Below are 23,343 nucleotides of genomic sequence, written 5' to 3'. Positions count from 1 at the left end.
AAGTGTCTATTTGTACGTCTCTAAATGTTTTGATGATTTGAACATGGTGGACCCTGTTGGAAACAAGTGTAATGCTTAATTGGGTCGTCCACTCACAGTTAACAGCCTTTGTATTGAGTTTGTGCTTGAAATGTACTGTAATTCTGCAAACTGTTAATAAATTCTTCAATCAATCAATCAAAGGTATAGCCTGCAGGCTATAATGATGCACCGTGGTGCAAATCATTTGTGCTAGACATTTTACTATAGAAAACAAATAGGACATTTTACATTGAGGTCCCCACAATGTTTAGGTGCCCACTCTTTATTGATTTGTTTGTTTATTTATTTATTTCAGACAAAGGCTCATATGGTACAAAACTACAAATTGTTGCTTTGGGATCGTCAAAACGTCAAATATGTGATTCCTCATAACCTTTCAGCATGTTTTTGGAATTCGATTCGCTGATTTAAGAGTAGAGTAGCGTTTTAATGAAGGGCCGCCAAAAGCTGCGCCCCTATAAAAGCATGCCGCCTCACAGTGCGCGTCGTTATTTCACTTGAGCTTCACTTCACCAGGAGACCATGTCGGTTCCAATGAGCGCCCAGTTGTTTCTCTTTGTAATCTCCCTGTCATCCCGCGCAGGATTCGCGCGCTATATCGAGGTAAGAGCATTTATACTTTACACATCAAAATAATAGACTATAAGAATTTCAACTTGACTTTAGTTTAACTTGTGTTAAGCATCAGCATAAAAGGCAACCAGCAGCAGAACACATAGTGACGCGAGATATATTTTATTTTTCTGTTCTCACTTTCATGCGCAGGAGGATGACGCTTCGGACAACATACTGTCTCTGCTCAATTTAGACCAGAAGAGAGAAGCGGAGAGTTTTATTTTTCGTCGACCCCTGAGTAAGTGCAGCTGTAAACAATTTACAACAAACACAATGGTTTTATTCAGTAGGCTAATCATGCTCGACGTAGTCATTATGATTAACGCTGTTTACCAGCTTATTGGTGTATTGTGTTGTTTTTTTGTTGTTGTTCTTAGTGAATTAAACTGAATAGAGGCTTTGTATCAAGTAATTGCTACTAAATTTGTCAGGAGAGAATTGGTTCAAAGACAGTTCTGCACAGATTATTTAACCCTAGAACACTAAACATATTTTCTGTTACACCATCACTAAACACGGGTATATTTTACCCAATAGGCTATAAAATATGCCATAAAAAATATTTCTCATCAAAATATATTGCAGTACACCAATACATGGCAACTTGAGGTAATCTTCTTTAATATTTCATCATGACTTTTCACAAAAAAACAAAAAACAGATTTCATGAGGGGCCCTATATCATGGGGGGCAAAATCGATGAAAAACGTGCATAGTCCTATTATTTTTTAAATATTCCTAAAAAAAAGAGAAATGAAGTTGGGAACTTCTCCTTTGGCCCACCCATTCCTAAGACATGTGAGAATGGTCCAGCGAATAAAAAAATAAAAAAGTCCATTTTGAGTGTATTGGATTTTGCACACTATCAACACCTGGGGGGGCGACTGTGGCTCAAGAGGTAGAGCAGGTCGTCCAATGATCCATGGGTCGGCGGTTCAAATCCCGGCTCCTCCTGTCTACATGTCGAAGTGTCCTTGGGCAAGACACTGAACGCCAAATTGCTCCCGATGTGCTGGTTGGTACCTTGCATGGCTTCCGCCGCAATCGGTGTATGAATGTGTGTGTGAATGGGTGAATGTAATGCACAATCTATGTAAAGCGCCTTGGATAAAAATATAATCGTCCTGGTGAAAATCACCCATGTTTAGTGTTCTAGGGTTAAAATAGCTAAATATAGTCGAACATGCACAACATTATTAATCCATCCACCCACCCATCTGTGAACAAGTAAGTTTCATGAATGTCATTATAGGCTACTGGGAACAAAATATCTGTGTGTGTGTGTGTGTGTGTGCGTGTCCATATATGCATGTGTATTTTAGGATGCTTGGACATGTTGGCATCTGAGGGCAAGTTCACGTTCGTGGCCTCTCGGCCCCAGCAAGCCTGTGCTGCCTTCATCATCGCAGAACCCAGTGAGGTCATCAACCTGGAGCTGTCTGATGTCAATATCGACTGCGCTGCTGGAGACTTCATCAAGGCAGGTCTACCTCCCCTCAAACAAACAATGATAACCCATGTTTGATTGATTGATTGATTGATTGAAGAATTTATTAACAGTTTGCAGAATTACAGTACATTTCAAGCACAAACTCAATACAAAGGCTGTTAACTGTGAGTGGACGACCCAATTAAGCATTACACTTGTTTCCAACAGGGTCCACCATGTTCAAATCATCAAAACATTTAGAGACGTACAAATAGACACTTCTATAGACAGAATAGGAATTCATCAAAAAGGAGGTAAAAAGGGAAAAGAAATATATACAGTGAGGGGAAAAAAGGGGGGGGGGGCGGGGGGGGGATTCAGATTTTACGGGGGCCAGTTTCGAATTGCAGCCATCCGTAGGTGCCCTTTGAGAGCGGTTTTGAAGGAGTCAAGGGATTCGCATGTCTTAATGACAGTTGGTAGGGCGTTCCACATTTTGGTGGCATAGGAGCGAAAATAATTTAGTCCCTTGTTTGTGCCGAATCTGGGTTGTACATGGTTCGTTGCACTCCCTCTGGTGTTGTGGGTGTGGACTTCGTTAACATTAAGGAAGTATCTAGACAGGTACATGGGTATCTTGGTGGTGTATCGAATCTTGTGGACCAGACCCATTGCAAGTTGCTGTACTCTGTCGTCGACCCTAAGCCATTCCAGCCTGTCGAAGTGGGCAGGGGTGAGGTGGGTTCGGGGGGCTAGATCAAGTAGGAGCCTGACCAGTTTGTTTTGGGAAGTCTGGAGCCTGGTTTTAAGGGCCTTTGAGGTGCTGTGGTACCAGGAGGTGCATGCATAGTCAAAGAAACCCTGTACAAGGGCTCCTGTTAAGGTCTTCAAGGTGTTTTTGTTGACCAGTGAGGAGATCCTGTAGAGGAATCTTGTTCTATGGTTGACTTTTTTGATTACGTTGGTGGCCATTTTATCACCGGAAAGATTAGCCTCCAGGATGGAACCTAGGTAGGTAATTTCATCTTTACGTGTGATAACATTGCCACCCACTCTAACCAAGAAGCCATTTGCCTTGCTGAGATTACTAATAGAGCCAAAGAGAATGGATTCAGTTTTTCCCAGGTGTAAAGATAGTTTGTTATCAGCGAGCCAGGTGCAGATTCTACCGAGTTCAGAGCTGAGGGCATTTTCAACCTGCAGTTTGTCCCTGTCCGAGACCAGCAGTGCTGAGTCATCTGCGAACAGGAACAAGTTGCAGTCACAGGCTGAAGTCATGTCGTTTACATATATTAGGAACAGTAGAGGCCCTAGTATGCTTCCTTGTGGAACGCCACAGCTCACTGGGAGGGGGGGGGACAGTGTTCCGTTCACTTCCACCATCTGTTCTCTCCCCTCCAGGTAGGATTGCATCCAGCTCACTGATGTGCTATCGAAACCAATTGCTTTTAGCTTGTTAACCAGGATGGAGTGGTTCACGGTGTCAAAAGCCTTTTGGAGGTCCAGCATGACCATGCCGCAGTATTTGCCAGCGTCCACCTCTTGTTTGATGTGGTCGCTTAAATAGAGAAGGCATGTGTCAGTGGAGTGGGATGTTCTGAAGCCAGATTGGAACTCGTACAATAATTTGTTAGTGGCAAGATACTTTTCAACCTGTTCATAGACTATTTTTTCCATCACTTTCGAGATGGAACTAAGAATAGAAATAGGGCGGTAGTTGCCGGGGTCTAATTTACTCCCTTTCTTGTGCAAGGGGGTTACTTTGGCCAGTTTGAAATCTTGGGGGACCTGTCCCTGTTTGATGGAGAGGTTTACTATGTGGGTGATGATTGGAGCTATAGAGATGGCTGAGTCTCTGAGAAATTTGGAGGGAATGTTGTCATGGCCTGTGGCCTTGTGGGGTTGGAGGGCACTCAGTTTCTTAATTATCTCATCAGTTGTTACCATAACTAGTTTAAAATCGTCTTTGCAAACACCTAGGTTTTTGTAGAAGGTTGTAATGTGCTCTACACCAAAGAGCCCAGAGTGGGAGGGCAGTTTGTTAACCAGAGTTGTTGCTATGTTTGTAAAGAAGATATTCAAGTAGTTGGCCACATCAAGGTTGTCAGTGATGAGAGTGTTGTCAGATTTGATGTTTATGTTCGAAAATCTGGTTTTTAGTTTCTGACCATAGCTTAGTTGATTGTTTAGTAGCTTCCAGAGCTCATGAGGATTGTTTTTGTTTTCCTGAGCTTTATCATTAATGAAGTTACTTTTAGCTGATTTGGTCATGGCAGTTACACTGTTTCGTAGTTTGATTCGTTGTGTATTAAGGTTGTTCAAACGAGCTTGGCGAACACTGTCGAAGCGCTTGGCTAGCTTTGACTTGCATTTTAGAACTTCAGAGCATTTTTTGTCTCTGGCTTTCATTGCAGCCAGTATGTCCGAATTCATCCATGGTTCCGAGCGGGTTTTGCCCCTGGTGGTTCTCAAAGGAGCCATGTTGTTCAGTACTGATGTAAATTTGGTTTTGAAGCCAAGCCAAGCTTCTTCGACAAGTGTGCTTTTAAGCTCATCGGACCAATCCAGACTCTCCAATACTTGGTTAAAGACCTCACTAGAGTAGGTTTTGAGGTCCCTTGATATGACTGTTTTGTGGCAGCCGGTCTTAAGTTTTTGTATTTTGCGGGTACAGAATATCATAAAATGATCACTAAGCCCACATACAATAACCCCTTTCTTGGAGATTCTGGATTTGTCCGAGGACAGAATGAGATCAATGACAGTTTGAGTAGAATCACACACTCTAGTGGGTTGGGTAATTAGCTGACTGACACTATGTAGATCACAGAACTTACTGAATGACTTAAACACAGGTGCTTCCTGTCTAAATACTTCCTTAATGTCAACAAAGTCCACACCCACAACACCAGAGGGAGCTCAACAAACCATGTGCAACCCAGATTCGGCACAAACAAGGGACTAAATTAATTTTGCTCCTATGCCACCAAAATGTGGAACGCCTTACCAACAGTCATTAAGACATGCGAATCCCTTGACTCCTTCAAAACCGCTCTCAAAGGGCACCTACGGATGGATTCGAAACTGGCCCCCGTAAAATCTGAATCCACCCCCTTTTCCCCTCACTGTATATGCCCCCTCATGTAAAGCGTCTTTGGGTACTCAGAAAAGTGCTATATAAGTTTGAGATATTATTATTATGTTTTCTTTTCCCTTTTTACCTCCTTTATGATGATGATTTATTGTTTTTTGGCTATATAGAAGTGTATATTTGTATGTCTGTAAATGTTATGATGAATTGAATAAGGTGGACCCTCTTGTAAACAATTCTAGTGCTTTATTGGTCGTCCACTCACAGTTAACAGTTTTTTGTATTGAGTTGTGCTTGAAATGTACTGTAATTCTGCAACCTGTTAATAAATACTTCAATCAATCAATCAATCAATCAATCAAAATGCTGACAGACACAGTGATTCTATTGGTTCTAACCTCAAAGACCTCAACCGGTCCATTTCGTTCCATTTGTAACTCCCTGAAGGAACCACTTTGAGAACCACTGTGTTATGCGAGGCTCGCATTAGTGTGGGAGCTTTTAACTTCTATTCATGCATGTTTACCTTCCTCACACAAAGTGTAGAAATGCAGTCTGAGAGTTAGAGATGCTGTATATTATTACAGCACCTCAATTTGTTTGTTTTGTTAAAACAAGTGTTAAATAGCTCTATATTCCCATAGTACCGGTAAATGGTGCATTTATATAGCGCCTTTATCCAAGGCGCTTTACATAGATTGTGCATTACATTCACCCATTCACATTCATACACCGATGGCGGCAGAAACCATGCAAGGCACCAACCAGCACATCAGGAGCAATTAGGGGTTCAGTGTCTTGCTCAAGGACACCTCGACACTAACTCTGGGGGAGCCTGGGATCGAACTGGCAACCTTGCGGTTTCCATCCAGTCACTCTACCCCTGAGCCACCACCGCCCGGTCATTGCAACCGGTCATTGCAATCATTGCACATTTTGAGCACTGAACGCTCCTGTCTCAAAGGTTCAACTGAAGTAACTATTCTTGCATTATTGCACAAAATGGAGAAATGTTTTCATTACAGTTAAACAATGTGATTTAAATTAATAACATAGAATGCTCAATATATTAAATGTAGTTTTCTATTCTTATTAACATTCCACTATGTACAGATTAGAGTAGTAGCCTATATAACCAGGTCAGCATACCAATTTCATCCAATCAAGACAAACTCATACAGGCTACAGGAAAAACAAGTGAAACTAGAAGTGATGAACCCAAAAAATGAGCAGGCAAATTCGGAAATTTAACACTACAATTTTAAGCTGATAAATGATCTTGGTGGAGTTTTCTCTCATGATTGGTTAACATTTTTAAGACGCAACTTATTAACACCCCCCTTTACATAATTTCACTTACATCACCTTTAAGTTATACATTTAAATGAACACTGAGGATTTTAAACATTCTGAGGAGTTTAGTACTCAGTGCCCTGCTGCATAATGGTTGGTTTTTAAGGAGCCAAATGGCTCTGTGTACCCCCTTTATGTGGTCCATTTACCTTGGGCAAAGAGGAACTTGGAGCCCTGCCAGCCAGTTACACGGCAGTACAGTATGTGCAGGCATGTATCGGTGGCAGAGTTACTTTGACAGGAGCTGAAGGGAGAAGATTTGGGACACAAGACTTTATAATTCTCCCTGGGCTTGGTGGCTGTCCTATATGGTGGAGTCCTGCCAAGTTACTTCTGATGTGGTCTCTCCGCTTTTTTTCCTACCCAAGTCAAGGCAGACGGCTGGCCTGGGCCATGGCTCAGTGGTCCAGGCACCTTGGCTGGTAATCCAGTCTGGCAGTGTGCCACGGGTTCGACTCCCGATCCCGACGGCCTTTACTGCATGTCTTCCCCCCCATCTCTCTCCCCATTTCCTGTCAGCCTACTGTCTGTCCCTCCATAAAAATATATAAAATAAAGGCGAAAGCCACAAAAAAAACATTTAAAAAAAGGCAGACGGCTGTGGAATGAGCGCTTATGACTGAAACAACACAAATAAAACTTCAGCGAAAACAGAAGCCCAACACGAGGATAAAAAAAACATTCAGTCCAAAAGTTTGCTGGAAACTGAATTTCTCTAACTAGTATAAACTTTCACGACAGTACAAATAAAAATGATGAAACGACTATACTAAATTATACTAAATTGGTCAATATAAGTAAAATAATATAGGCAGCCTTTCCATAGGAGTATCTTTTTCTATTTTTCCAAGAAGAATACAGCCAGTAGCATATTAAGTTATGTAATAACAAAAACATTATAGTGGCTATAGGCTATTATGGGAAATGTACACTAACTCATTTACCTCAGAGAATGTTTTCATTCTGGATAAAATCCCAAAATGGTCTATGGTCTAATCCAGGGGTTCCCAAACTGTGGTGCGTGCACCCTTTGTGGAGCATTTTATAGTTTTATTTAACACAAACACCAAACTTTGGTAAAACACTGTTGTAAGGAGATGTATAGAGCAGCTGCGGGAGTATACTGGCAGCTGCATATCTCTCAGTGCAGTGACATTCTGTGATTGTTGCCATAATCATTAAAAAAAATATTATTTTCGGTCAAATACAACGATACTGAGCGTTGGGGGTGCGTCAGCTAGGTCAGGAGGTAACAGGGGGTGCACGGGCAAAAAAGTTTGGGGACTGCTGGTAATCTAATGGAATAAAAATGGATGATCAAATGCAGGAGTTTTGACGATTCAACTAACTGTAACTACGGCCGTCGCCTTGCCCCCCCGCCTCTCCATCCACCCACGGGTGCGTAATCGGGTAGGAAAAACGGGGAAGCTGTCTCTCCAAGGCAGCAGCTGTCTTGGTGTAGCCTGAGCTTTCAGCATACGCCAGCCCCTCTGAATCATACCCCTAGCAGGCAGCGTTCTGTCTTACCCCAATTGCAACGTGACATGTCCAATCGTCTGGGAAATAACGTTTGCACCATTGAGAAATGGAATTAAGATTGAGGCAGTCCTGACTCCTCACCTCTCAGTTGCATGCATCATCAACACTGACCTGTCCACTCAGGTTATCTGCCTTTTTATATACAGCCTAAGCATGATCCTGAGGATTTCATTTACGATTATGTTTTGGCATTCATGGTTTATTTTCAATATTGAGAGTAGAGAAACAGGAAAGGCAGCAGAGCTTGAGGAGAGACATGCAGCAAAGAGCCTTGGGTCGGATTCAAGCCCCTTGTTTTACTGTTCTGGTATTATTAATTTTACACTATCGACATAACTTATATTATTGTGTCTTTTCCTAATAAAGTGGATTATGTTTGTTGTCTCCCTTCCCCATGTAAAGCAACTTTGGCTTCTTAGAAAAGCACTGTATAAATCTGAGATATTATTATTATTATCAATACTGTAGAATAGATCATTGTTTGAACTTTGTGTTCTCTTCCTGTAGATGTTTGACGGCTGGGTTTTGAAGGGAGAGAAGTTTCCCAGCAGCCAGGACCACCCACTGCTTCCACACCAACGCTTTACAGACTACTGCTCCTCCACTGCACCAGGACTAGCCAGTCGCTCCTCTCAAAACGTGGCCATGGTTTTCTTCAGGATCAGTAGCCCAGACAGTGGGTTTACTCTCACTGTCAAAAAGCTGCACAACCCTTTCCGTGAGTCTCTGCGTACTTCACACCACAGCTGCAAGCTATTTAAGGGATTATTAATGGTGAGCCGTTCATTGTTGAGAAATAAACCCATTCAGGGTTTATTGCAGACCCCTTCAGTGTAGACCCCTTCAGGATTTATTTCTCAACGATGACCGGCTCATCGTAAATTGTCCTGTTTATTAAAGGTATATTCAGTGATTTCACTTCATTCAAATATCACTTATTTTTTTGTTTTGTTGTGATAATCCTCCCTACTATAGAGTGTGCTGACCATATAAGGAGTTCCTCCCTGTCCCCAGTTAACCCCTGGGGTCAAAACATAGGTTTCGTGGCCCAGCCTTCATCCAATCAGGATAGAGAGGGGCCTTCCGCCAATCATGATCGAGCGGGGGGCGGGCCTTGGTGTGCGTGCTGTTGGCCTGTCACGTCTCCCCCCACTGGAGTGCGTGCATGTGCACATCTTGTTACCGGGGCGGACCGGGGTTTTTTCCAAATTTCAAAAAAACCTTTGGTCATTTTATCGTCTACTCAGACTGAGACTGTGAACACCCCAGACAGTTTTTACGTTGCTAGAGTCAATATTTAGATATTTGGTATTAATTTTAGCTGCCTCGCCCCTTTTCCTATACAAACCCATTGTAACTTCAAACTCCATTTTAACCATGATAGATTCTTTGAAAACACCCGTCCTTTTTTCTGGTGACTGATATCGTCCTTCTATATCATATAGACCAATAGTTGGGTATCATCAGCATAGAAATGGAAATTAACTCTGTGATCGGACTTCTCCCAACGGCAGTATGTACAGGGAGGACAAATAACTGAGCTCTGTGGAATACCAGTACCAATGTCGGGTTTGTCTGAGTCAAACTCGGCTAGATTGACAAAATATCTTCTGTTTGTTAGGTAGGAGGAAAACCAAGACAGGGCCGTACCAGACAAACCTATCTAGTAGGCTACTCCAGACGTTGTATTACAATTGATTGATCAATTGTGTCAAATGCAGCCGTTAGATCAATAAGTAAAAGAACAGATACATTTTTCTTGTCAGCAGACACCCTAAGATCATTAATTACTGCTGTTTCTGTGCTGTGACCTTTCCTGAAGCCAGATTGGAATTTGTTATGCACCTTATTGTTCTGTAGAAACACATCCAATTGTTGAGAAGGAGGTGTTGACTTTAGGGAGTGGACACCGTGTAACAAAGGTCAATATGGCTATTCCGTGTAGGCTTTAACCACATGGACCTTGTCATCCCTTTTCTGGGCATGTCATAATAGATACATACATAGATACAATAGAATATTCTGCAAAAATAGGGGAATATTTGGTGAAAATCGCCAATCTACAAGGTCAGTGGTCAAGTACAATGTCGGTGGTCAAGTCCAATGCTACACTGATTTGAACTGCCATCCTGTTTTATTGTTTTTATGTGTAACATATGTCTTAACTGTATTTTATGTGATTTATGTTGTCTGCCTGCTTTGCTGTACAACAAATCGCCCCTCTGGGACAAACAAAAACCTGAACCTGAACCTGAGTACAGGCCCCGCCCGACTCCCGAGTGACCCTGGTCAAAATATACAAGTATAGGGTTTAAGTGGTTAAAGGCGTAACATTTTATCACAGCACAACTAAAAACTACTACAGGACAGTAAATCAATATACATGCTCCTTCCGACATCGGAAAAGTTTCAGGACGGGCTTTTGGAACTATTTTGGAAAGTCAGGACATCTGGCGGTGTAGGAGCGTCCAGAAAAAGTTATGAGAAGTTCTAAATGACGTCAAAATGTAATAGTTATATAAGGTATAACCAAGAGAATTATCTCAATTGATGCCTCAGTGTTTTCTATTGTAAAATAAATCGATGTAAGTCATCATGTTAACAACAGATACATCTGAAAACTGTATTGTGTTTGTGTGTGTGTGTGTGTGTGTGTGTGTGTGTGTGTGTGTGTGTGTGTGTGTGTGTGTGCGTGCGTGCGTGCGTGTGTGCAGCCTGTAACATCATGTCTCAGAGTCCAGAGGGCAGCTTTACCATGCTGTTGACCCATCAGCACAGGAACTGCAGCTTCTCGGTCATATACCCTGTGGAGTTCCAGTTGACAGAACTCAGCCTGGGTGAGGCCAAGAGCAACGAGCTCAAACCACAGGTCAGACATATGGTATACCACCTCACGTTCTCACTCTCAGTTTGGTTTTTATTTTTTTCAAAATTATTAAAAAATAGTGAAGATACAGATTTTCACTTCTTAATGGGATGAAAAAAAACAAAAACAGAAAAAGATAGAAATATGGAGCTACATCTGCCCAACAGTGACAATATAATCTTTGAGAGTAGGAGGAGATAGATAGAGAACAGAATTGGACCTTAATGCAGTACTCAACTGCTGAACTATGTTGTGCATAAACCACCTGTCAAGAAAAGTGATGCTGTTTATCTGAGAGATATGGTATAATCCAGTTAAAAACAGTGTCTTCTATTTCAACTAATAAAAGTACAAAAGTTCAAGTATAGAACTAGAATGAACTAATCTGCAGCATCTGCTGTGAAAAATAGTACATTTATACAGTCAAATATATTCTTTGTTTAGAAACAAGGTATGATAAAAAAGGAGGGAAATATTTTCTTGAATTCATCTGTGTATACATAACTGTTATTACTAACAGAAATGGCGGGAGTTATACTTACTAGTTACACAACCTGTAGCCAATTAGGTTGAACATAGCCTGTGGCAAATGAGCTATGGTAACATTGAAAACAGGCATGCAAAGGATTTTGCACGCACATCGAAGTGCCCAGGTGCAGGACAAATACACAATACATAAAATAAGGAATGCGCACTGGCAAAATTAGCTCCTTGCTTGATTTATTATTGCTCATCGAAATGTTGACTCAAGCAATAAACAGTGGAGCTTATTTTGTCAGTGTGCGGACCTCATTTTACGAAAACATGTCTATTTAGTAATGTATCTTTTTTATTTTCATTTGAATTAGCCAAGTGTTTAGCATCAGCTTAAAACAAAGTTATTTGCCCAATTTACTTGGGTAAATAACATCCAAACTTGTGTGATCTGTTTTCTTAGTAGAAATATTAAAACGAAGAGGTTTCTTTAGAAACCAAGGTTTTGTAAGTAGAGTGAGCGAAATACTTCACTCTATGGGATGTTTCCCTTGCGGAGCAAAAGGGCAGAAACTTCATTAATATACTCCCGCAGTACATATTAATCCATGTATGTACTGCGGGTTTAAGACTGATGACGTCAGACGCCCTGCTTCTCGAAGCATGTAGTGAGCGCCTACGTCATGCGTCTTTATTCGAACACTTTCCTTCTGCCGGGCCAAGACAGAAGGGTGTTTCGAGTGAAGTATTTCGCTCACTCTACTTACAAAACCTTGGTTTCTAAAGAAACCTCTTCGTTTTGTTAAGTATTCGTTCACGAAATACTTCACTCTATGGGACCTTATGAACTCCCGTGTCTTGAACTTAGTCAAGTGTGTTCAGGGTTATATGGCAACCTAATGAGGGCTGGACAACCTCTGGTTGGTCGCCCGGTCCCAGTGGAGAATGGCAGCAGCTTCGGGCTGATATACATTCCCGGGGTAGATGCTTATTGGCAGGCCTGGTATGTCCAGGGCATCTAGACTCATGTGATTACACATGGTTTAATGGCCTTATAGGTCCATTATAGGCCAGGGCATCAAGACTCATGTGATTACACATGGTTTAATGGCCTAATAGGTCCATTATGGTGCGGCAGCCCCCAACACTGCGTGCGCCACCGAGGGCGCTGCCACGTCTAGGTTATAGTATGTGGCAAATGTTGAGGGAGAGGACCAGCTCGCAGCGGTGCAGACCTCTTGGATTGGGACACCCTTACAGAGTGCCCAGGATGCTGCCATGCCTCTTGTGGAGTGAGCCCTCAGCGCTTGTGGGGGCTCCACTCCCTGACTAGTATAAGCCAGGCGGATGGCTTGCACTATCCAGTTGGAGATACTAACCGTTGTGACAGGCTTTCCTTTGGTCCTGGTACCCCAGGATACAAATAGTTGGTTCCCTATCCTAAAGGGAACCGTCCTGTCCACGTATGTGCGTAAAGCTCTTACTGGACAGAGACAGTTTAGCCTCCTGTCTTCATCTGAAGCAAAAGGAGGGGGGTGGAAAGCCTGTAAGTCCACTGGAACGCACACAGAGAGAGCGTTCTTGGGGATAAAGGCTGGGTTAGGTTTGATGGTGACCTTGGTTGACCTGTCATCAAACCTCATGCACTCTGGCGAGGTCGAGAGGGCGTGTAGGTCACTGACCCTTTTAGCAGTTGTCAAGGCAACTAGGAGGGCTACCTTCAGTGTCAGGTTCTTCAAACTAACTGTCGACAGTGGTTCGAAGGGGTCCATGGTTAAAGCCTTCAGGACCAGCGTTAGATCCCAGGAGGGGACCAGGGATCTGTTGACCCTGTGTTCCCTTCGTACGCCTTTAACGAACTGCCTAACGAGAGGGTGTTTCCATACCGTCTCGTTATCAAACCCCACATGGCAGACTGAGATTGCTGCCAGGTTGTTTTTGACTGAGGAGAGGCCTAGACCCCTGTCTAGGAATTCCTGTAGGAAAGTCAAAATGTCCACTACTGACGCCTGGTAGGGGACCACCTGGGTAGGCCGTGTTGAGCACCACTGCTCGAAGACGCGCCAGGCCGTGTCGTAGCGGGCCCTTGTTGACTGAGCCCTTGCCCTCTGAATTGTGTCTATGACATTCGGAGGGAGACCTACGTCAGACAACATCACCCTCTCACGGGCCAGACCCATAGGTCTAGGTCCCCTGGGCGAGGGTGGAAGATCTCCCGACCTGCTTGAGTGAGAAGATCCACTCGTAGAGGGAGTCGCCACGGTTGGTCGTAGAGGAGGTGAGTTATTTCCGACCTCCAGACCCCCCAGGCTGGGGCTACTAGGAGCATTGTCAGGCCCTGAATCCTCACCCTGTCCAGAGTGGGAGGAATGAGGGTCAGTGGGGGAAATGCATAGAGTAGGTCTTTGGGCCATCGGTGTGACAGGGCGTCCAGTCCCAGCGTCGATGGCCCCTCTATCGAGAAGAAGAGAGGACACTTCGTGTTCCCTTCTGTGGCGAACAGATCCACTTTGGGTGTCCCGTACTTGCTCCAGATCTGTGTGACTACCTGTGGGTGTAGAGACCAGTCTGAGTAGCGGAGAGGTCCTCTGGACAACAGGTCTGCTCCTGTGTTCAGAATACCGGGGACATGACATGCTGTGATGGACAGCAGCCGAGAGTCGCTCCATAGAATGAGCTCTCGAGCTAACTGATGAAGAGGGGGGGACCTGAGACCGCCTTGTTTGTTTATGTAACACATCGTCGTTGTGTTGTCTGTCCTCACCAGCACGTGGCAGCCCTGTATGAGCGGTTCGAATTGCCTCAGTGCGAGGAAAACCGCCATCAGTTCCAAATAGTTGATGTGGGAGGAGCGTAAGCGCTCCGACCACACCCCCCTGGTCGTGGCACCCTCTAGCGTGGCTCCCCAGCCGGTCATGCTTGCGTCTGTGGTGACCACTTTCCTGATCAGAGGTCTCCCCATGGGGACGCCTTCTGAAAGGATCCGTCTGTCTGTCCACCATTTCAGGGCTAGTATGCAGTGTGATGTCACTTCTACCCGTTGGTGGCGACGGTACATAGGTACACGCAGAGAGTTCATCCATTGCTGGAATGGTCTCATGTGTAACCTGGCCAGGCGGATTAAATGGATTGAAGAAGCCATAAGCCCCGCCATCCTGAGACATACATGGAAGGGAATCGAGCGTCCCTTCTTGAATGATGTCGCAGTTTGTAGCATTGCGTCTATTCTCTCTTGACTCAGACGAGCTCTGTAAGAGGCGGAGTCCAGGGTTATACCGATGAAGTCTATTGACTGCGTCGGCGTTAACATGCTCTTCTCGTAGTTGATTAGAAACCCGAGAGAGCGGAGGTGGCTGAGCACTACGTGTGTGTGTGACAGCGCCTCTTGTTGAGAGTCCGCAGATAGGATCCAATCGTCTATGTATGTTGCTAGACGAAGGCCCTGTTGTCGCAGTGGGGCGATAGCCGCTGCTGTACATTTTACAAAGACTCTCGGACTCAGTGACATTCCGAAGGGGAGGACCGTGTACTCGTACACTCTCCCCTCGAACCCGAAGCGCAGAAATTTTCTGTGCGGTGGGTATATTGGAACGTGAAAATAAGCGTCCTGTAGGTCTATTGACGTAAACCAGTCCCCTTTGCGGATAGATCGCAGTAGGACTGGTGGTGTCAACATTTTGAAGCGGAAGGTTTTCAGATAGCGGTTGAGGGCTCTGAGATCTAAAATAGGTCTCAGCCCGCCGCCTTTCTTTTTCACCAGGAAATAGCGGGAATAAAATCCGTTCATTTCCTGCTTGTGAGAAACCTCCATGATGGCACCTTTTTGCAGGAGGGATGTGATCTCCTCCCGCAGAATGCCTGCTTCCTGTCCACTCGCTTGCGAGAATAAGATTCTCTCGAAAGTGGGCGGTTTCGACGCGAATTGGAGCCTGTATCCGGTCGCTATAGTGCGCATGATCCATGAGGATGCCCCGCACTCCCGCCATTTCAACAGATGACGTGACAGGGGGTTCCCCGTGTGTGGGGGGAGGCCCGCCTGTTTGGTGACGTCTTCTTGTGGCTTGTGGGCATGTTGAAACGGTTTGCCTAGGGGAAGACTCACCTTGTGTGGAATGTCTCCCTCTAGTGGTTTCTTCTGGTAGTGAAGAGAAAATTTGGCGTGACGGTCCTGGACTGCACCAGCCTGTGCTGATGCAGAATGGGTTATTTCTCCCATAGGTGGGCATATGCCCTTCAGAGTTCGTTTTGTTGTTTTTTGTGTTTTTTTTGTTTTTTGAATCTTTAATGCAAGAAAAACAAGTGAATTGCACATCCCAACATTTTGGTACGTGTGTACATTGCTGCCCATGGCAGTTTGTACACACGTCCTCAAGCGCTTCGACGCCGGCTCGGAGGTGAGGTCCGTGACCACTCCCTCCGGCCTTGAACTCTGTGGGAGAAAATGGGGGGGTGAGGCTCTGACCCCCCTCAGGGACCCGCCATGCGGGTCATTTCCGCTTCCCGGCTCCTCGTCCTCTGGGTCCTCCTCCTCTAGGCTTGTAGGGCGGAGGGGAGCGGCGGCGGTCGGGGCGTGGACCCTGTGGTGGACGCTGCCTGTCGTCGGAGTAGTCCCTCGGGGGCCTGGGTGGGCCCTTTCCGTCCGCCTTGGGCTTCCATGGGGGACGCTTGGCCTTGGGGCGGCCGACTGGGTTCTTGACAGCCAGTGGCTGGAGGGCCTTCATGGTTTTGTTTGACGTCTCCGCCTTCTGGATGGAGACTGACATATCCTCGAGAACCCCATGGAACAGGCTCTCGTGTGATATGTTCTTCCCCACCATGTCCTTCTTGACGGAATCTGGGAGAGGGGCGAGGTTCACCCACCTCATCCGCTCCAGAAGGATGCAGGACGCCAGAGCCGCTCCAGTGTGCTTGGTGATGTTGTACTGGAGCTGGGCCTGCTCGTGTACCAGGCGGCGCATCTCAGCCAGGTTCTCTGGGGTAGATATGTTGCCCATCGTCAAGAGGAGAGCCTTCATGGACCCATGGAGGAGAGACCCCGCGTTGAGTCCCCTGGCGACGAAGGTCATATGGTCATACAGCCACTTGTTGACCTTTGACCCTTCCTTGTCGGCTGCATTGGAGAAGACTGGCTCCTTGTCCTGTGGGATCACAGTGGGGGCTTGGGGGTTGGCCAGATAAGAGGCCATGGCTCTGTCCATGGGAGGCATGTTGAGCAGGTTCAGCTTGTCCATGCCCTTCATTTCAGTGGCTGTCCCCTTGCCACGGCGGTGCATAGCCTCTGTCTTGGCCATGGGGTTAATCCAGGCTTTGGTCATGGTGTCCACGAAGCCTTTGGCCTGAGGAATGGCTTGCTTTCTTGGTGCAGGAGGGGGGAGGTTGTCTTCAGAGCGTCCCTCAAACAGCACCATTTCGCTAGCGACCTCCTCCCAGGTGTGGTTACAGCGGATCGCAGCCCTCTTGTAAATCTCCATCAAGGTAGAAGAATCCTTGGGGAGATCAGCGAGGGGCTGAGGTGGTGGGTGTACTGCCTCGACCACTTGTTTGACGACGAGGGGAGGAAATTCCTCCATCTCGAAGTCCTCACCGTCCTGGAACTGGCGACGATAGACATACTCGTCTTCCTCCTCCGAGTAGTCCTGCTCTCGCCCGTCCTCGCGGTAGTAGCCCTCGTCTATGACATCATACTCATCGTAGTTCCTCTCCTGGGGGGAGGGGAGTTCGTCATAGTCGATTTCCCCCTCTTCAAGACCAGCCCAGTCCTGCACAGGAGCTGTGCTGCGTGGTGGAGAGGGGTCTAGGCGGGCTGCCATGGTAGTGGAGGCCGCGGTGCGAAGACGGGGCTTCGCTATCGGCCTGGCGGAGCGCCCTTCCACAATAACTGGGATCTCGTGGCGAGGCCCAGCTACTGGGTGTCGAGCCTCGGTGCTTACCTGACGAGGAATGAGAGGGCGAGCAATGGTAGACGTTCTTGGCGCCGCTTTTGGTCTGGCTCCACAAGCTTCGTAGCGGGCCTCGTCGGCCCTGTCTGCAGCTGCCTGGGAGGAGACCGTGGCTGTAGCGCGGCTACGAGGAGCCGGTATAGGCCGCGCTAGAGCGGGGCCTCTGGATCGAGCGTCTCCTGTGCGCGGGAAAGCTGGGGTGCTACGTGCAACCGGACTGTAGTCCAGCCTTTGCCTCGGTCTGGCCCGTGGAGGTTCCTGGGTATAGTCATCGAGCCCGGGGTCCTCGTAGGATTCCGGAGCATGGCCGTCTTTGAATTCGTACTTCTTGTAGAATTCCTCGACGCGCCTCAGTCTTCCTCTCAGGTACCTTACGTCCATTGTTCCACATTTAGGGCAATGGGATAAGTCCTCGGTATCCAGGGCGTCGCGTGCATGCTGTACGCCGAGGCAGTACAGACATACCTGGTGATTGTCGGTGCCCGACATCGTGTTGCCGCATCCCGCCACAGCGCATTTCTTCTGGGGTCGTAGAACAATGCCTCTGCGGCGGCGTCTCGCGGCGGCGGCGGACTCCTTCGACGGGGAATACATGCTGGTAGTCTTCCGTCGTGAAGGGGTCCAGGAGTTAGCTGACTTTGTGAAAGGGCGTCGGTGTCCGCTAACGTGGAGAAAGCTAACTTGCTAAGGGCTTCTCGGCCGCGTAGCTGAAGGTGAAAACTAGGCTAGTGAAAGGGCTTCTTAGCCGCGTGAAACTAGCTAGCTAACGTTGAAGGAGGAACCCTCGTTAACAAACCGCGGCTGCGGTGCTAAGCAGGAGCTAGCTAGCGAGTAAGAGGCTTCGTAGCCCCCGAACGAGCTAGCTAACTAAAAGGATAGATCCTTCGTGGAGAGAAAAGCTAAGCCAAAGGTAGCGGGCGTCCTAGCCCCGAAACGAGAAGCTAGCGAGAAAAAAGGGTAGAGCTTTGCTAAGCTAACCGCTAGCGGTGCTACGCTGTAGCTAGCACTAGCCTTTTAGTCAGAAAAGGCGGTCTTTTTAAAATTGTTCTAGCTAGAACTTACTCAGACCGTAGAGCTTTGTTTCTGCAGAGTTTTTCGTGAAAAGTTTCTGTCGGAAGAAAGTCTAGGTATTAGGGAACCTTACGGTACTCGAGTTTGTAACTCTTGTCCGGTTTTCAAGGTATAAATCGCCCAAAACACTTGACTCAAAAACAGAAGCCTGTCCTAACAGCTCGGCAGAAGGAAAGCGAATAAAGACGCATGACGTAGGCGCTCACTACATGCTTCGAGAAGCAGGGCGTCTGACGTCATCAGTCTTAAACCCGCAGTACATACATGGATTAATATGTACTGCGGGAGTATATTAATGAAGTTTCTGCCCTTTTGCTCCGCAAGGGAAACATCCCATAGAGTGAAGTATTTCGTGAACGAATACTTAACAAAACTCTTACCGGAGTTCAGTCTTAATAATTACAAGAGCATTAACAAGTTGATCAATGGCGCACTTGTAGTCGCTAATAAGATTTAATAAATACTTTTCTCTTGCAACATTGACCACAATGTTGAACTCCTTAATATTGTGGCTGAGGTTACAATAAAAACAAAAACACAAATATTACAACATTACCGTTAACTGGTACTGTACTGTTTATATTATTAAATGATCTGGTCAGATTCTGTAAAAGAGTGAACACAAATTGTCAAAATGTGTAGTAGCAGTAGTGTAGCAGAAGCAAATGGGGCTAAAACATGAAATATTAAAAACTAGAAATAAATATTTTTTTACTCCTCATGGAACCCAAATTTTTGTATGCGCATTATGCATATCCCTCTGTTTCCCTTTCTCCCCTTGCTCTATTTCTGGGCATGCCCCATTTTAAGACTATGCTATTAGACCTAAATTAGCATATATCTTTTGACAGTACTATCCAATATTTCCAACAACCTGTACATTTCCTGGATGTTTTTTTTCTTTTGAGAACGAGAGATTTGTTAACTCCAACTCCAAAACTTTTATGATCTCTCTCTCTCTCTTTCTCTCTCTCTCTCTCTCTCTCTCTCTCTCTCTCTCTCTCTCTGTCGTTCTCAACAAATACTCAATAAATTATCAATGTAGTATGAAATATTCAAGCTTGTCAGAAATATTGGCCACCGGGAGAATTGCGCCAGCGGCACAATAATTCACTTTATATGCTTATTGGGAATAGGCGGCACAGGCATGAGATGAGTAGAATTACATTCACTGTCCAAAGAAAGAAATATAAGTCAACAAAATGGACTTACGTTTTTGATAAATCATCAACTTCGTATGGGAGGTTTCCAGCTTGTCAGAAATATTGTCAAAAGAAAGGTGGATAGTGCTGTGAAAAGATTTAAGCAAATTTATTTCAAATAGCATTGGGTTACAATCGGGAACATGATCCTACAAAGAGGCAAGGCTTTGGCGTGACTTGTTGCCAGCAAGTCCCCACGACTGAGAGGAATGTCTTTAAGTGCTAGTCTCATCGGCCAAATCAAAGGCTAAATCTGGTAGGCCCTACTGCAAGTTTGGGCCGGTTGGGATTTGGACCCACTACATGAACAAGCGAAAAGGGTGTGGGCTCGATTCACTGGCTTGTAGTTTGTGACGTAGACACAGAAAAGACGCATAGCAGCACAAATGTTAATCGCTGTTTCGTTTACAGGACTGTTGCTGTATATCTTTTACAAAAAATTACAAAATATCCTAAATTAATCTATAAATTGAAAAGACTGACAGCATACAGACAGTCTGCTTGAATAAAAAAAATTACAAATAGGTTTTGCTCTGGCTCCTCATCTGAAAACAGAGTCAGTGGCCAAATTTAATAGATCTGCCACAATATTAGATAATAAGACTGGCAGATAGGTTGCACCAGAATACAGTCTTTAAAGATCCAGTGGTTAACAAAAATTACTGGGGGAATGGAACATCATTCCCGACATGCATGGCCCCAAATAGGCTGGCGGAGCCTGGCGCCCTAGTAATAATAATTAGATCTATTTCATCCCACAAGGGAAATTCAGTTTTGAGATTCACCCAGCTGAGTGCTTACAGTAGGCCTAAGCATCTTGCTCAAGGGCAGATTGCTTGAGCTGGGAATCAAACCTAGAACCTTCTACTTCCCAGAGAGGCTTTTTACCCATTCAGCTATGGCCACTCTAAAAAATGCTCAATGACTAGACCTCAGCAACAATGCAAGTCGGGAACGATGCTACGTGGGAATGCATGCACCACACAGTTATGCAATCCCTGTTGTACCCCTTGTTGTAGTACCCTGTATCTGTCTGTCAATGTCCCTTTTATGCTCATATATGGGGATCTCTTTGCCATCTTCTACAGAGGCGGGTATGGTCAGGCTGCTCAGGATCAGGAGACTATGTGGAGCTGCTGGGAGGTAACGGGGTGGACACATCTAAGATGCTCCCCGTAGCTGACTTTTGTTTCTCTCACAGTACACTGGGTGAGTCTGCAGAACTGTCTCATGTGTTTTTCATTTGTCTTTTTCTTTTTTTTTGTGGCAGAAATGCGTACTATAGCGACAGATTTATCAGGGCATTCAGGAAATTCAGGACATTGCTATTTTATAATTGCCGGACTGTTTCTGAGGAAGATGCTAGCCTACTGCTTGTAGTAACCTGTGCTCTGCTGTGCTGTTACATTATACTACACTAATGATATACCTCACCATAGTAGGGCTGAGTAATATATCCATTTTATATTGAGATTGTGATATGAGACTAGATCATCTGGGATTTGGGGTATTGAATTATGTTGATACTGTATGACATAAGTGTTATCTTATCCCGGTTTTAATCATGCTGTATTCACGCCAGCAGTGCAGTCTGTGTAGTGTGTGCATATTCCACGCCCAGTGACAGCAACAGTGATCTAGGCGATCAAAGCCAGCAGCTGCACCCGGTTGGGGCAGGCAGGCATGAGTGCCCCAGACACTCAATGCAATGCACATTTTATGCCATGTAGTTGCTCAGTATTGATTACTTTCACACACACAATTGTTAGTTTAACATTCATATCCCTCATCTATATCCCTAGTCTATGCCTACTCCAGAGCACAGATTGGGTTCTCTGATTGTATGGACACTCTGCAGTAGCATCAATGTTGAGGTTTTCTCCACTGCTGTGGAAATGCATCGAGACGCTTGTCTCTATAGATTGCATTGAAACTTGATACTCAATCAGAACGTGCCATCATCGTGACACTGCTCGTGTGAATTGGAAGTGGACAGTTTCAGGAGAGCTTTTTGTTTCTGTTTTTTTGTCCTCGTTTATGTATGCATGGATGTATTTGTTGTATTGTTCTGTCTACTGTATTTGCTGTATTTTGTTGGACCACCTTGAAAACGAGATAATACATCTCAAGGAGATATCCTTTTCAATAACGGTCCATAATTCAGGGTTAAGCCTTATTTTATCCTTACCAAATGTGCCAACTTTGTCAGAAATGACTGTTGCATAATGCATTGTGAACTTGTAGATTGGCTATTTTCACTACTTTCACGACATTTAATATTGGTAGTTGATTTTGTCCATATATGCCTATACCACCAATAGGCCATATATCATGGCATGCCACTTTATATTTATACTATACTACACAAATACCATACCACGCCAAGCTATATGCCCCTTACCTGAACCAGAATTACACACCAATTCATCCACACATGCATAGACTCATGTGCTCTCAACTACTGTGGAGTTACAGTGCTGAGCACATACAGTAAGCTCTTATAAATCTGTAAAGTGAGACCGCTTGTACTTAAAGTACATATAGCATTCTATGCTATCCTATGCTACACTATTAGTGATTAATTAGCACCTGTGGCGCTAGTCCCAAGTTAACATTTTTGCGTGGATAAGTATGTGTGAATAATGAAGCAGGCTCCAGCCAGATGTGTTGGCTGTTTTCTGGATTGTTTTGGCTGTGTTCCAACCACCATTTATTCCCCTTCGTGTTGCTGTAGCCCAGATGAAGATTGGCTGTGATAACTCAGTGGTGAGGCTGGTGTCCAGTGGGAACTACATCAACCGTGTTTCCTTCCAGTACAGAATACTGGAGCGCAGCGAACTGCCCAAAACAAGTGAAAACACTCTGGATGACTTCTGCACTGTGGAATGAGTTGGCATGCATGTGTAAGTACATGCATACCAGCTTACGCACACACACGCACGCACGCACGCACGCACGCCACGCACGCACGCACGCACGCACGCACACATGATTTATTTGACTATTTCCCTAAATAAATATATCATATTTTTAGAAATGTTGTATTCAGATATCTACTAACGTTACAATTTATTATGGCGTATTTATTTGAAGATTTCTATTTTTTTTAATCACATATGGTCCTTGAAATGGAGGTTATCTGTCTTCTTTCCTTCCTGAAATTATGTCAAATTACATTTTTGGGAGAGCAGTCGAAAATCAAGCCATTATTGTATCATTAGTTCGCATCAGCTGCTCTGTTCTTAAGGAAATGTAACGTCTTTACCATCTCTTTCCCTAAGCATATTGTATTTATGTTTTAGAAATAAATCTTACTTGCATGACGAAGCACTTTCAACTTTTCTTTTACTTGACATACTACACAGTAAAATCCTAAATGTTAATTTATATCTGAGAGTGTATCAATAGAGCCTCATGCCACGACCCTGGACCATTTCAGGGGTCTCCTAGAGCAGAAGCAGAGTAGCCAGGCACTTATTTTTCAAAACAAAATATGGCGTGCCCAACACCCGTGGCACTTATCAAGCAAAATATTTGACAAATAATAATAATAATTTTACTAACATAATTATTACTTATAACTATTTAATTAAAATGAGCTGGCTGCCATCAGTCAGTGTTAGTGCCCTCCCACCATGTTAATCCTGCAGCTACATTGCAAACAACTTGGTTTGTACACAGTCAGGCTAATTGTTTCCTCCTATTTCCAATGAATGTGATCA

At 44.9% G+C, this 23,343-nt stretch overlaps 1 protein-coding gene across 2 annotated transcripts; it reads left to right on the top strand.

Annotated features, from left to right (window-relative positions):
• The first annotated feature begins 548 nt into the window (after positions 1-548).
• On the top strand, positions 549-22,948 carry crhbp (corticotropin releasing hormone binding protein). Of its 2 annotated transcripts, none has more exons than XM_079515381.1 (7): positions 549-645; positions 808-895; positions 1,980-2,137; positions 8,577-8,787; positions 10,784-10,938; positions 20,710-20,830; positions 22,356-22,948. In XM_079515381.1, exons 1-7 carry the CDS (start codon positions 565-567, stop codon positions 22,508-22,510), a joined length of 969 nt encoding a protein of 322 aa, XP_079371507.1. In that variant the 5' UTR covers positions 549-564; the 3' UTR covers positions 22,511-22,948. The 2 variants fall into 2 exon arrangements, with proteins under 2 accessions (XP_079371507.1, XP_079371506.1); XM_079515380.1 differs by having other exon boundaries at positions 10,784-10,950.
• Positions 22,949-23,343: the final 395 nt, after the last annotated feature.

Source organism: Electrona antarctica (assembly GCF_951216825.1).
Source record: "Electrona antarctica genome assembly, chromosome: 12".
Lineage (NCBI taxonomy): Eukaryota > Metazoa > Chordata > Actinopteri > Myctophiformes > Myctophidae > Electrona > Electrona antarctica.
Note: the sequence above shows the minus strand (reverse complement) of the source record. Positions and strands in the feature narration are given on the sequence as shown.